This window comes from Drosophila busckii, chromosome 2R (genome assembly GCF_011750605.1).
Source record: "Drosophila busckii strain San Diego stock center, stock number 13000-0081.31 chromosome 2R, ASM1175060v1, whole genome shotgun sequence".
NCBI lineage: Eukaryota > Metazoa > Arthropoda > Insecta > Diptera > Drosophilidae > Drosophila > Drosophila busckii.
In genome coordinates, this window is record NC_046605.1 from 4,925,741 (window position 1) to 4,940,470 (window position 14,730).

General features: G+C 38.6%; 1 protein-coding gene across 1 annotated transcript; it reads left to right on the forward strand.

The window, feature by feature from the left end:
* The first annotated feature begins 9,616 nt into the window (after positions 1–9,616).
* Positions 9,617–14,729, forward strand: LOC108594751 (CG33958). Its single transcript, XM_017979890.1, has 12 exons — positions 9,617–9,964; positions 10,956–11,063; positions 12,059–12,156; positions 12,222–12,518; positions 12,646–12,882; positions 12,937–13,065; positions 13,127–13,256; positions 13,377–13,499; positions 13,555–13,644; positions 13,707–13,830; positions 14,015–14,325; positions 14,375–14,729. The coding sequence occupies exons 1-12, from the start codon at positions 9,617–9,619 to the stop codon at positions 14,525–14,527; spliced, it is 2,148 nt and encodes a 715-aa protein (XP_017835379.1). The 3' UTR covers positions 14,528–14,729.
* Position 14,730: the final 1 nt, after the last annotated feature.

Below are 14,730 nucleotides of genomic sequence, written 5' to 3' on the forward strand. Positions count from 1 at the left end.
CCTGGGTGTTCTCGAAATGCGCTACGCCTGCCCGAAAGCGAGAGCGCAAGGTCCTACACACACGCTGATGAGCTGGAGTCTGACGCTGTTGTTGATATTAATGTAGCGCTGTCCGAATGGCAAATGAAACTCATCAATCAGCAGCAGCAGCAGCGAGCGCGCAGCAGCAGCAGCAGCAAACACAAGCGTGCGCCCATCAACTGAAGTTGGAGTCGCCGAGAGTCCACAAATATGTGCTGAGCGCGCTTGCGCGGAACGTTATGAGTTTTGGTTTGCAGCGCTTATGATTACAAGACGCAAGCAAATACTGTCAAGCTGGGCTGGGACGTAGGGGGGGCGTTTCCAAGGGCGCGTCGCTGGTAGTGAAAAATGTGAGAGTGCGAAAAGCGCCAACTGTAGCGCCATTTATTTGTCTGCAGCGACGACGACGACGACAGCCAAGTGCCAGCTTAAGCGGCGACATTAGCTTAAACCACCATTTTGTATAGCGCACAGTTTGTCTCGCTTGCACACACACACGCGCGCGCTCTTTCCCACTGTGCGCGCCCAAGATGTCTTAATTGTTGTTGTGCGAAAACTAGACGCTGTCGTTCTGGGGCGTTAAAAATTAAATTTATGTTTCTATGCAATTTATTATATCAAAATTGTTGCACACACACGCACACGAACACACACACATGCAACTTGCCTTAGTCAAACTGTGGGCCTGACCGTGCTGATAGTTGCGACACGCCCCTTTTGTCGGCTTTTTGATGATGCCCAAGCAGCAGCAGCAACCAGCAGCAGTTGATTTTTTTTTGCTTTACTTTTATTAAGCTGATTTTATGAGCTAGCAGCAATCGATATATATATATTTCATATCTAGTTTGTGCTTTATGTTGCAGCTGAGATTTCATAAGGTCAACCCCAGAGTTCAGCAAATGTCCCAAATTTGTTTTAGTTTATATAATTTTCTTTTTTGCGCTGTTTTGTTCAGCTGCAGTACATGTCAATACGTTAACTGATTTTTTATATATATATTTTATATATATAACAATTGTTTGTTAGTGCATTTGTTTGACTGCTTGTTCATTTTAAGCACTAAGCTGCTTTTATTATCGTACATTGTGCATCTCATTACTCTCAATTTTTTGTTGGCTTCGTGCCGAACATGACAATAAAAACAAAAGTACAAAATATCATAAACAATAACACAATTCGCTAAGCATTTTGTCATTGTTGCTAGCCAAGTCAGCAGGAGATCTTTCACTTTTAACCTTTGAGCGCGCAACAATAAAAATAAATTAAAAGTGAAGCTAAAAAATAAAGTCGAAGACTAGAGACTCAAGACTTATTTAATTAACAAATTGACTAAAGCGCTAAGCTATGGGACTGCCTGCTGCAGTTCTGTGGCTGCAACTGTCTGTGATTTATAGACACTACGCGTGGCTGTAGCATGTGAAAAATGAATGCGAGATTTATAACATCAGCCTAATTGAATGTTTGATCCTGTGCATAAATAACCAAATTAATGAAAATGATTTTTAATAAATTTCTCAATTGCATGTTTAGGCTCGAACGCACACTGAGAGTTGCAACTTGCGACTTGCGAACTTCCCAGCTGCAGCAGCAGCTCTAGACACGCTTGTTGCCCATAACGATGTCCTGCTGGGCATGAGTAATGCTGCACTATTAGCCGCTGCATCACTCCAGCTAATGGAGTAGACCCAGCGCTACCAACTCAACTCTCTGCCGCTTCTTGTTGTGCAATGAGACGGAAGCAATGTTGTCATTAGGGAGAGCAGTCAGCTCTGCTCTGTGTCATTCACCCGCTTAATTATGAAGAAATGTATACGTTGCGATAATTAATGGCGCCATTGCAGCAGCGACGTTTATTTTTTGGTAAATTTTACTACAATACACACATAATTGGCCACGATCAGTAACAACAACAACAACAACTATGCACATGCCCTTGATCGGTAAACGCTTTTGATTTGCCTTAACCGCGAATCCCAACGCATTGCAACGCATATTTTGACATGCCCGTTGACAACTTCAATTAACCAATGCGGAGTGCGTGTAATTAGCGCATTTTTAGCCCTTATACACTCCACTCTGCTATACCGAAAATGAAACAAAATACACGAACGCCGCAATTTTGGCATACCCCAAGTGCGATTGAGACCCAAACCGTTCGTTCGCCAGCGACATTTTTGGTCAGCCATACATATCACATGGCCACAGCCACTCAAGAGCAAAAAGGAAATGGAAGACATTTGTCATGGGCGTCATAAAAAGTATCAAACCCGAGAACAACAACAGCCCAACAACTTGTAGTCACTTCCTATGCTTCGACTGGGAGGGAGTAATTCAATAGTCAATAAACTTCAATGCTCTATGCCTGGAATTTCTAATGCCATACGAAGCGTGCTGTGATCCGAGGCTCAAGCTACGCTTGGAATTTGTCAATATATGCTTAAGGTTAGGTAAAGTCTAAAGGGTATGCTGGATTTGAAGTGTGCTTAGTTACGCTTTCTTTGGTATGCATAAATTATAATCAAAGCTAATAAGCAATTGCTATTGCTTTGTTATTTAACTCTTATTTAAATATTTAAATAATAAATCTGTGTATATTTGATGAATTCATACCTTTAACTAAAATGTTGTGAGCTCAAAATTATTTTCGAAGCTAGACAAACTTTTAGTTAATTATATCAATTGACTTATAATAAATTTGAATATCATATTTGTTTAATTATGCTTTTAATTTAAGTGCAGCTACGCTTCTTTTCAAAAATAGTATTTTCAAATAAAGTTATAATTCTAGTTTAAATAAATTGCCTTTAAAATATATTTTTAGTACTAAATTTATACCTAATATTTATTAAATTGAATTGGAAATAAAAGTGTGTTTTGCTACGCTTTTTTTTGAATTCATCATGATCTTTCAATGCAGTTATATTTAAAGATAAAGAGCAAATATAATTAATTATTATCAAACTATTTAAGTAAAATTTCTATCTATTTTGTTTAGACTTTTAAACTCAATGTTGTAACGCTTTTGAAAAAGCTTCTAATATTGTTTAATTCTATAAATTAATTGCTATGATTTAACAATAACTTTTTAAATTATTTCATGCAGATATTTTTTCTGTAATACATTTTATACAACAGAGTTTATTGGTTTAAGAGTTTGTCTATATAATAATTGTTATTTATATATAGTATAAATTTTATTTTATTTGAAAATATTAAATAAATATTGTGAAGCGAGTAAATCACCGCTTCTATCTTCTTCATGTTAATTAACAGGGATATTCCAAAAGTCGTTTATTTTTATTAACAGCGGCCCGCTCCAGCTATTTGTTCATTTTGTTTGGTCATTTGAAAGGTTGAATTTTGACTCTTTTGAATAGTCGCATAAATCAGTGACAAGCAACAATAAAAGCCAAACAAACAGGTAAGAGAAAGAGGGGGAAAAGACACCTGCCAGGTTTTGGTAAATGTCTTCGTTTGCTTCGACAGGGGAGGGGAGAGACCCAATTGAAATGCAAGCGACAACGCCCAGACATGACGACAATTTGTCTACGATTAATCTATGCACACAGACATTAATGATATAGCGGCGGTATTTATGGTGCCGAACAAGGAGTGTGCAGACTGTGGGGGGGTGGCCGCTCTCTATGGAAAACAATGCAATTGCGCCTGGAAAGTAAAAGTGAGCAAATTGTGCAAAGAGAACACCAAACTTAGAGCTGCTGCAACACAATGGCAGCCTGCAGGGCAATAGCAAGCGGGGTACAGTGGGTTGGGAGGGGGTGTGTGGAGAACTCTTAGCGTGTATTGTATGGCCCGCCGGGCATCAGCGTCAGCGTCACGATTGCGCCTTGGAAATTGAAGCTGCAGATTTTCACACCAATAAACGAAAGCGAGCTGCAGCAATCGTGTGGCAAGACACACGTTGCAACTCTAGCAACTCTTGCAAACGGTTACGACATTAGGCGAAAAGTTAATTGAATAAAGTTTTCGTTGTAATTGCTGATTTCGCTTGAGCAAACGCATTTGCAGCCACAAGATACAGATTTGTGTGTGTTTTGGCTTCAGCTTCAGCTTTGGCTTTGCTTTCGTTTGCGCGCTTTGTGGCATGTCTGCCAGCAGCCATAATTGAGATGCCTTTGCAGCGATAATAAATTATGAAGCTCGAGAAAAAAAACGAAAACGATACGAAAGTAAAACGTGGCATGCTCCTTTTTTTTTTTGGTTGTTGTTGTTGTTGCAGGGAACTCTTTTTGGCTGTGGCATGCAGCCGCCCAGACGATTAGGCCAGGGATTAGGCAAAACTTTTGCCAGCCATAAATTATAAGCTTTGGCTAGCTAACGGTAATGTAAACGGTTAAACCTGACACCAAACAAAAAAGGGAAAACAAAAATCTTTTGTTTAGAGTGCAACGAACCCAAAGGATTTTTAATTGAACTCTAATTCGAGTGGGTTTTAATTGTAGCGTCTAAACAGGTTGTAGTTGCTGCTCTGGCTACAAATTAATGCTTTGGAGCTATAAAAAGATAAGCTACTTATTAGCGATGGCTTATCTAAATAAGACGTTTAATAACTGATCACAAAAATTAATCATAAAATGTGTGCTACAAATTTAAAACATTAATTTATATCACAGTTGCTGTTTAACATAAAAAATATTTAGCAATGTATACAACATTTAATTATAAAGCATTTTAAATAAGTATTATGAATTCCAATAATTATTTCAACAAGCAAAGATTCGCAAATTCAATTGAATTTGAAATTAAACTTAAACAGAAAAGGAAAAAACTACTTAAAATCTTTGTAATTGTTGTTATAAAAATCTTTTGAATTTATAGACTGAAATCACTCAAACCAAATTATAGAACATATAGAAAGTAGAGAGATTTGTTTATAATAATAAGTCAGATCATCGCCATTGCTCAACACCATTGCTAGCTCATAATTTTAATTACTTGTTAGCTCTTTATAAATAAATAAATAAGTCAGATCAATAAAGAGAAGAATTTACTTTTTGTTAATGCGCCTAATTTTGATTTGGTTTGAGGTTGATTTAAAATTCTGCATATAACTTAAACTTTTTACAATATCAATGAAAAGGAAATTCAGTAAAGAGCAACAATTTTCAGTTGCCATTGTAGCTAAATTTCTCCAATGTTCATCTTAGCTTTATGGCAGTCAGCTTAAAATAAATAATATTTATATTTTATTATAGGCCTCTGGCAACTTGCATAACTTTTAGCCACTCGGCACTAGGCAATTGTGCATTGTCATTAAAATGTCAAATATTTAGCAACATTTTCATATTTCGCTCAAATTTCGCAATGGGGCAGCTCGCAGCTCAGCAGCGTTTTGTGTGCGAAAATGCCGAAAATGTAATTGAGAACTGTCATGCAATCAGATATGATGTGAATATATTTTACGCTGGAATATTTAGTAACTGGCCACTGTCTTCGGCTTGGGCTCCTTGCATTTTAGTTGAGCATTTGTTGTAGGCCGGGACAATTAGCAGAGCGCATTGCGTGTTTAACAGTTGAAGACGTAGCCCAGACACACACACACACACAGACACAGTTATAAGCAAGCCAAAGATCATGACGAGACTCGTGAGCTTGCCCTTATGGCTTTGGCGAGAGAGTTGGGCCAGACCGCAGACAGGCAAAGGTCAGAGTTTTTATATTTGTTGAGCACATGTTAAGGCCCTGGGAGTACAACTTCCTGGTTCTAGGAGGAACCACAAACGCTGACTAAACAAACAAACAAACATATATGCGCTATATAGACAACATATCGATTTGCTGCTAGCGGCAATGCATGGACGCGTGATTCATAAAAAGCACTAGCAACAACAACAACGAACTAACAACGAACTAATAAAACGACAACAAAAGACTACACAGAGAAGAAAACAAAACAGAAACATCGATTTTGAGCAGCGCCTGCGCAAAAGCGTGAAATTTATGCGACCCACACGCAGCGCCACTCACACGAGCACGACCCAAAAGCCACAGTCAGAGCCACAGCTACAACCAAAGCTAAAGCCAATGCCACAGCCAAGCAGACGCTGCAGTCGTAGCAACTAAAAGTTGTAGTTGCCAATTGGCAGTTGGCAGTTGCAAGCGACGGCAAAATTTCATTTCTCGCAATAAATCCATGACTGATTTATGTACTGCACAATCGTTACAAATCACAAAACGTTTACTCAATGAGCCGTACGTCGTCTTGCCAACTGCAGCAGCAGCAGCCAAAGCAGAAGAAAAAGTGACAGTGGCCTGTCTGTGTTAGTTTAACAGTCGTCACTCAGCGATTTGAGCTTCAATCAGCGCGGCAGCGTCTGCAACTCGCAGCTGAATTACATTTGAATTAATTAAAATAAAAAGCGTTGCCCCCACTTAACTTTGCGAAAAATTTGTCAACTAAACTCAAAATATATATCTCCATTATGTACACAATGCACAAAATCTGTTGCAAACAAATGTATGCAGCTTCGATCAGCAACTCAGCGAACTTGCAACAGATTTACATACTCGCCACACTGTTGTGGCAGCACTTAAGTTGCAGAGAGCGAGCGAGACTTGGCTGGCAGACAAAAAGGATGACAAAATGCATGCAAGTTATTTAAATGAGACATTTTAAGAGTCAGACTCAGACTTGCGACTTGCGTCTGACTTGGACTTGCAACGTTGGGGCAGTGTAGCTGTCCGGGTTGGGTATTTGGATTTTATTGTCATGTTTTACGATATGCAAGTAATTAAATTATATTAGCTGTTACACATATGTTTATTAATAGCTTAGCTTTGTTTAAACAAAACATGGACAATGTGCATAAGCATAAATAAGTTTTGAAGTCACAGCTACTTAGCAACTAAAACTAGTTACTAAACTATTTATGTTTTACTTGTATTCTAACCTAGTTGAAATGGCTAGCTGTAGCTTGCAGCTTTTACTGCTGCAATGCCAACTATTTATGTAGCGCTGCTTTAGTTTTTGCTGTCAATTTTGGGTGGCTTTGCTGCTTTCTTGGCTAATTGTGTCGCAGCTGTCAGATTTATGTGGCCTGATCAAATGCTGGGAATGCTTAATGTATGCAGATGCGCGTTCGATCATCAAATTATAATTCAATACTCGCCTCGCGACCACCGGAGCTGTAAGCTCAGCGCTCCGGCTAGATTGGCTCATAAATTGTCCAAATTAATTCATTGTGGCACCAATGGCGACACCTACTCGCGCTGCTCTGTCTGTCTGTCTGCTGTGTTGTGGTCTGGCCACTTGATTCGTTTGTCATAAATTTATAGTCTTTATTGAAACATCAATTTGGACACCATTGCTTTGCTTGTGTGGCAAAGCCAACACCTAGACGCCCAGTTCAAAGTTACCCGTTCCAATCCAATTGTATTTCATGGCTCAGGCAACAAGGTGGTCCCCCAATGCTGCTCTGCCGACCAACAGCAGCGCTTGTTGGCTGTGGCTCTTTCTACTGTTTAGAACTGGTTTCCGCTTAGCACCGCCAACTATATTAACTGTGTATTTCACTTCTTTTCATTCTTTTTAGCTCGAATATCATTTAGTGTTGCGGAATTTGAAATTCAACCAATCGTTGCCGATTGTTGTTGCTGCTAAAAACACTTTTACAGCTAGTTATGCAAATGGCTGCTTTTTGGAAAGTCCATGCTAGTGGGCAATCTTCTGGGGCGACAATAAAGTCGATTTATCGCTCGATGATCTCATGCCACATACTCTTGCCGACACCAAAAGGCGTGACAAAGGCAGTCAATTTGAATTACTCACATATATAGTTGTAGTCTGTATACAATTTTATATAATAACTCAATTAAACGAGCGCTATTAATCATACGCCGTGTGTAGTCAAAGAAAAACTTTTCAAAAACAAAAAAAAAAAAGCCTCAAATTACATACAAAATTATATTGATTGAACACAAATAAAATTTACATAATTCATTGATAGCTTGCATAACTCAATCAGTACAAATTAACATAAAAATTAATCAAAAAATTTTAAAATATTTTACTTGTAATTTTAAATATTAACAAATGTTTTAAAATTAAAGTTGAAATGCTTAAAACAAGCTAAGCAAAAATTTAGTTCCGCATTGCACTTTTTGCTGTAGTTGGCAACACTTGTAGTGAAACTCGACTAAGCGTTTGCTTGAGTGGTACTGGTTTGAAACTTGACTGTGAATTCGCCTTAAACAGAACGTAAAGCTTAGTGCGCTGCCAAAAGCGCAATAACTTTTGTTTAAAGCACAGGAATTTCAAAATTTTTATAAAAACTGTTAACTTAATAATTATACTAAGCTAGCAGCAGCAAACTGTATACTACTTGCTTTAAGAATTTAATTTGCTTGCTTGCTAAAAAGTCTCAAAATATATACAAACATAATATACAAGATATGCTTTGCTATTTATAAAGAAGTTTAGTATATAATAAATATAATTTAATTAAATTGTAAAGTTTCAGTATATTTCTAGCAAATTATGACGTTTATATAGCTATTCCTTTTTGCTTTAAGCATAAGACATGCCTCGCTGCTAGCGCAGCTGACACGACCAGCTGTGTGTCTAACTTGTGGGTGGCTGTGAGGGTGGTTGCGTCCTTAGAAGGACATGTGTTGAACATGAACTATAAACGTACGAAACTCAACAGGTTTAAGTTCAGTTGCTGTTGTGCGCTCGGCGTGTGAATTTGTCCTTTTTGGGCAGCGGAATTAACTTCGATACGCCAGTCTAAGAATTCCCGCAGCTTTATTAACGGTATTTCGAGTGCCAAAAAGATAATTGAAATTTTTGTCGTTTTATGTGCATATAAAAATCATAAATTTATGACTAATGTGCCATTTGCAGTTGAACAATTTATTAAGCGCTTAAATTGTGTTGTAAAGCGAGCGCTGATGTTAGGGGAAATGAAATTTTTAATATGTTTGTATTTTTTTAATGTTGTTGACAGTCAATTTGTCAGCTGCAATTAAAACTTTAATCAATAAATGTGCTTGATGAGTGCGAAAAGTAAACAGTCAGTTAAAAAGGATAAATGTGTGTGTGTGTGTGTGTGTGTGAGGCATGTGTGTGTGTGTACAAAAGACCAACGCGGAAATTGTTTGCTCAAAGCTACACTGCGCGAAAATAGTGCCAGACGAGTGTTTACTTAATTATAAGCGATTTTCTATTGTGTTTTCAATTAAGCTCAATGGACGACAGTGCCAAAGGGGCAATCCTTTTTTTCTTTCATATTTTCGCCACTGCCTTTGCCAACAGCTCATCCATCAAATTTGCGCCACTGACAAGGCGCTTTGTCTGTCTGTCTGCCATATGTGTGTGTGTGTTTGTTTCTGTTTGTATTTATTTATACGCTTTTTGCAATTATTTAACGCGCCTTTTGCCATCATCATGCCGCTTACGTATGGAAACTCCACAAGTGTCGATCCCATACACACAATTATGTTATAGCCGCCGCGCTTAATGCAGCCATAAACGATTCTCGAGTTCCTTGAAGCGTTCCACAATGTGCTCGCATGGGCAATGAACAATATGCTAAATGGTGAACAGCACACACACAAAATAAATTAAAAGTCAAGCATGCAGCGCAAGAATGAAACAACAATGGCTGCCGCCTCATCCTCAGCGACAGCCACCGCCTCGGCAGCTGCCTCCACATGCATTAAGATCAACATTAGCAACTGCAAATCGAGCCATCCCACAACAAGTGCGCGCAGCGGCAATAATGGAGCTGGAGCAGCTGCTGCTGGAGGACCTGGCGGACTGCTGCTGGTGCCCACACATACGCATCATAATCTGCAGCTCGATAAAATTTCGGTGCGCTCGATTAGTTCCGAGGATATATCCAATGGCGGCAACGGCAGATGCTGCAGTGCAGCCGCACGCAATCCGGCCATAAAAACGGGCAGGCGTTTGCAGTTAATGCAGGTGAGTAGGGGGGGGGCAGCTAAATACAAAAGCGTATGCATCTTAATTAGCAACGCGGCGCTTCAAGTCACGTGCGTTGCCTAATGAAGTGTCGCGATTAGTGCGGCGCTAGCAGCGATAAAGACTAATCACATTCTAACAGACACACACAAAGAAAAAATATATATAAAAAGAAAATTAATTCAACTAGAATGCTTAAACTAAATTGAATTTATAATAAGATTAAAAACAATTGTAGTAATCAATGCAATAAGCAGATTTAAATTCGAATTGATATGAAAAGAACATTAATTGCTCATAGTAAATTAATTTATAATATGAATAAGAGAAACGAATATAAAAATCAGTTTTTAAATTCGAATTTTCGAATTGATGTAAATAGAATATAAATACAAGTAGAATGAATCCTCAGAAACTATGAAACTAAAAATAATTTAGTATTTTAGATTTAAATTCGAATGGATGTGAGATAGTAAACTAAATTTATAATAAGTATAAGACTAACGAATGTAAAAATCAGTAAGTATTCGAACTCGAATATTCGAATTGATATAAATAGAATTTTAATACAACTAGAATGCTCAGAAACTATGAAACTGAAAATAATTTAGTATTTTCTAACATAAGAACACCAGCTACATGTTTCTATTTTTTTCTTTTAAATGGCCTTAAATTTAAGAAAAATTCACACAACATACATAAGCTAAAAAATATTTATATAAAAAAATGTCTTGCGCATAAAATTGAATTTCATGGCCATTATGTTGAATTTGATTTCTTTTTCCATAATATATTTACGTGCTTTAAATATAATATTAAAACTTTTACCGTAGCCTGCCAGTTTGATATAAAAATGATAAAGAAAAACAAAGTTAAATTGAATTAAATTTTTTGCTTTCTTTCCGTGCACACACACACACACACACACACTAAGAAATGAAAATATATAGTCGAGTTGCATTGAAATTAAATTTACGTTTACATTTTGCAGATGATAATTTTACCATTTATACCAATATTGGCACTGATTGTGCAAACATCGCTAACACTGCAGGAGATATTGGAATACAGGGTCGATGTGGCCGGCATTGAGACACAGGTAAGTTTAAGGCGCGCACATAATTAAAATTTATGGCTTAAATTCAATCATGCGCCAAGTACACATACACATACACATACACACGTATCCTGCTACGTTAAGGACACACTCAATGTTCACTTGACCAGCAAACAGTTGTAACTGTATTGCTACAAGTGCGTTGGGTGGTTGTGGGTGACATATGTTGTTTGCTTAGGTAAAAGGACGCACTTGAAAGACACGACAAAGCTGCTGAGCAAAAACAGCGCACTCAAGAAATACCTCAGAAACGTGGGCCAATCCCAGCGCATACTTTATGCAAATGTACAAGAAATAATAAAAATATATATACATATATAGCTATGTAGAAAAATTGCACGTGGGCTAAAGTGAATTGATAAGCAAAATATGCAATGGCATAGGAGCTATAAAGTGTGGCAGGACGAGCAGGACGAAACCTTGAATTGGGTCACGTACTTGCGACATAAATGCAAAAACTAAAGTAAACAAATCGCTAGAAGCAGCAAATTGAAATCATACTCATTAGGTCTCAAGTGTATTTATAGTTGGGCATGCAAGCAGTTCAAAGCGGTTGCAACACACGCTAACTAAACTAAGGCAAGTTCGTTGGAATTGTGAGTTTAGCAAATTCAAATGAAAATGACTACGCAAATCGGCTAAATATATAAAAAGCTGCATGCAAGTTTCTATTCAAAGGAAATTCATAGCTTTGATATTTTAGCATGCATACAATTCCAGGATCTGCCAGAAGTTTGTCAGTGAACCATTTATTTATTACATTTTTTATGTAAATTTGCACTGTGCTGAATTATTTAAGGCGGCGCTGGTGGAGGCAAAACTTATGCTTAGACTAGAAATAGCGCGACGCACACGCCCATACACAAGCAAACACACACACACACACACACACACAGTCTATATGCTAGATAATCTAATATTGTTGTATGCTTAAACCACCCCACAAACACCAATACCAACACCAACGACAACGTCAGGTGACAATTGCAACGGACTTGGGTAAGGTGGTGACACGCTTGCAGCTCGAACGCTCCGAGGTGGCATTTTATATCTTTACCAATGGCAGCAAGCAACGGTGAGTTTGGGCCACAGCGCACACACACACAAATGCAAACTATGCAACGCTTTTATCAATTGCAGTGCCAATCTAACGCAACGCTTTGCCAACACGGATCATGCATTAAACAATATGACAACTTGGAGTGAGATAAGTGTGCCGACAGCGCCAGATGAGGACGAGGATGAGGATGATAAAGAGGTCATGCTGAGTCGTGCAGATTTTCAAAGTAAGCTCAATGACTTTCGAGAGCGTGTACGCAAGGATCCAGAGGACAGTTCCATAACCGAAGTTATGAATTGGTATACAGCTGTAAATCGAGGACTACTGCATCATTTGAATGAACAGATTAAGGAAACGGATAGCAGCGGTGTGTGGCGGTGAGTCTAAGTAGCTCCAATATAATTGAGCATAACAGCGCTGCCACAGAAATCACTTCGCGCAGATTTATCCGCGGAATTACATTTCGCTAGTGATTTCTCCTTTATAATAAATTTTCTTTCCTAGTTATTTGGTGGGCTTTAAGAATCTGCTTAAGAGCATCGAATGCCAAAACATAGCCACATCCTTTGGCATACGTTATTACGGTCGCGGTCCACTGACAGCGGAAAATTTTGTCTCCTATGTGCGTTACGAGTTCATGGCACGTGAAATGATCAATTCGACACTTAACTATGCGCCCATGCTTAAGTCTATGTATGCAAATATAACTAGCACCAAGAAATTTCATCGCGTCAAATCAATGCAAGTATTAATTGAAGCTGCTAATGAATTCAATTATAAGTGTAATCATTATAGGAGCAACATGGTGTTTAAGAACAAGCCAAATATATCCAACGAAAGCAGCGCTACGCAATATAATGAATATATGCATAACTATACCGATGATTTGAGAATCTTGCAAAAAGCACTAAGACGTCAAATAAAGTGAGTTCAAGAAATAGATAACTTAGAAGAACAAATATTATATTCAATTTTTCAATTACAGAGAATATGTAGACAAAACTCTGCAGGAAGCGGATCGCAAAGAAGCTATAGGCATAGCTATACTTGTGGTAGTACTTTTAGTATCACCCATTATTATTATACTAGTCAAGAATGCAGCAGCAACAATACAGGTAAGCAATAAAATTTCAAAAATAGATTAGAGCAATCAAATTTGAATTAAACAAACAGAAAAATCTTTAGATTCAAGATGAATTCAATTTAATTCTACTAACATTTTTTACTCTCCGCAGTTATACGCCATGAATTTATCCATAAAAGCCAAAGAGTTGAAACGCGAGAAACGCAAAAGCGACTCGCTGCTCTTTCAAATGCTGCCCCCGAGTGTTGCAATGCAATTGAAACAAACGCAACAGGTGCGTATTTGCATTAAATGGTATTACTAATTAAAATTATTGCTATTATTGGCAGGTGCCCGCTGAGCTCTATGAGACCGTAACCATTTACTTTAGCGACATTGTGGGCTTTACCGAAATTGCTGCCGAATGCAGCCCCTTGGAGGTATAATTGGGTTTAATTTGGGTACGCTAATTATAACTGATTGTTGGCTTACCGATTGGCAGGTGGTTACCTTTCTCAATTCAATTTATCGCGTATTTGATGAACGCATTGAATGCTATGATGTCTACAAGGTGGAAACTATTGGCGACTCCTATATGGTGGCCTCCGGGTTGCCAGTGAAAAACGGTAATTTATGTAAATTTCGCTGTCAGTCAAGCAAGTCCAAACACCCACCCACACTTAAATCCCCCGAAAAAAGTTTTTTTGTCTGTGCTAATTTGACTTTTTTGCGCACATGCGCGTTGATGTAATGAAATTCAAATTAAATATACGCTTGTCCGCACACACACACACACACACACACACACAGGCAACAAGCACGTTAGCGAGATTGCCACAATGGCACTTGATTTGCTGGACGCCTCCTCGGTGTTTAGAATTCCGCGCGCGGGCGATGAGTTTGTCCAAATTCGCTGTGGCGTGCACACTGGACCAGTTGTGGCTGGAATTGTGGGCACCAAGATGCCGCGCTATTGTCTCTTTGGCGACACGGTAAACACCGCCTCACGCATGGAGAGCACCGGTGAGGCACAGAAGATACACATAACCGAGGAGATGCACGAGTCCTTGCAACAAGTGGGTGGCTTTAAAACCGAGCATCGCGGTCTTATCGATGTCAAGGTAACATTGAAGCTCCATTTCAAAACGAATGCTAATGCATGATTCGCAGGGCAAGGGACTCATGAGCACCTACTGGCTAACCTGCATGGATGGACCGGTGCGTCAGCGTGAGGAAATCTCCTGGTGCGCGGATATGCAGCCCGTTTTCCTCGATCATCTGAAGCATCCACCGCCAAACTACAAGCTGCCCAAACGCAAATGAACTACAATTTAACCAAATAAGCAAATTATATGTTGCTTCAACCCCCCCACGTTCTATATAACTATTTGCATGTATACGACATATGTGTGTCTATTTGTAGCTGTCTAAGTATTTCTGTGTATCCTACTTGATTGTAACGCCCAATGGGCGTGGCAAGTTAGCGCATAATAGGGTTATAGTTAGACCCAATGTGTTTGAAAAAA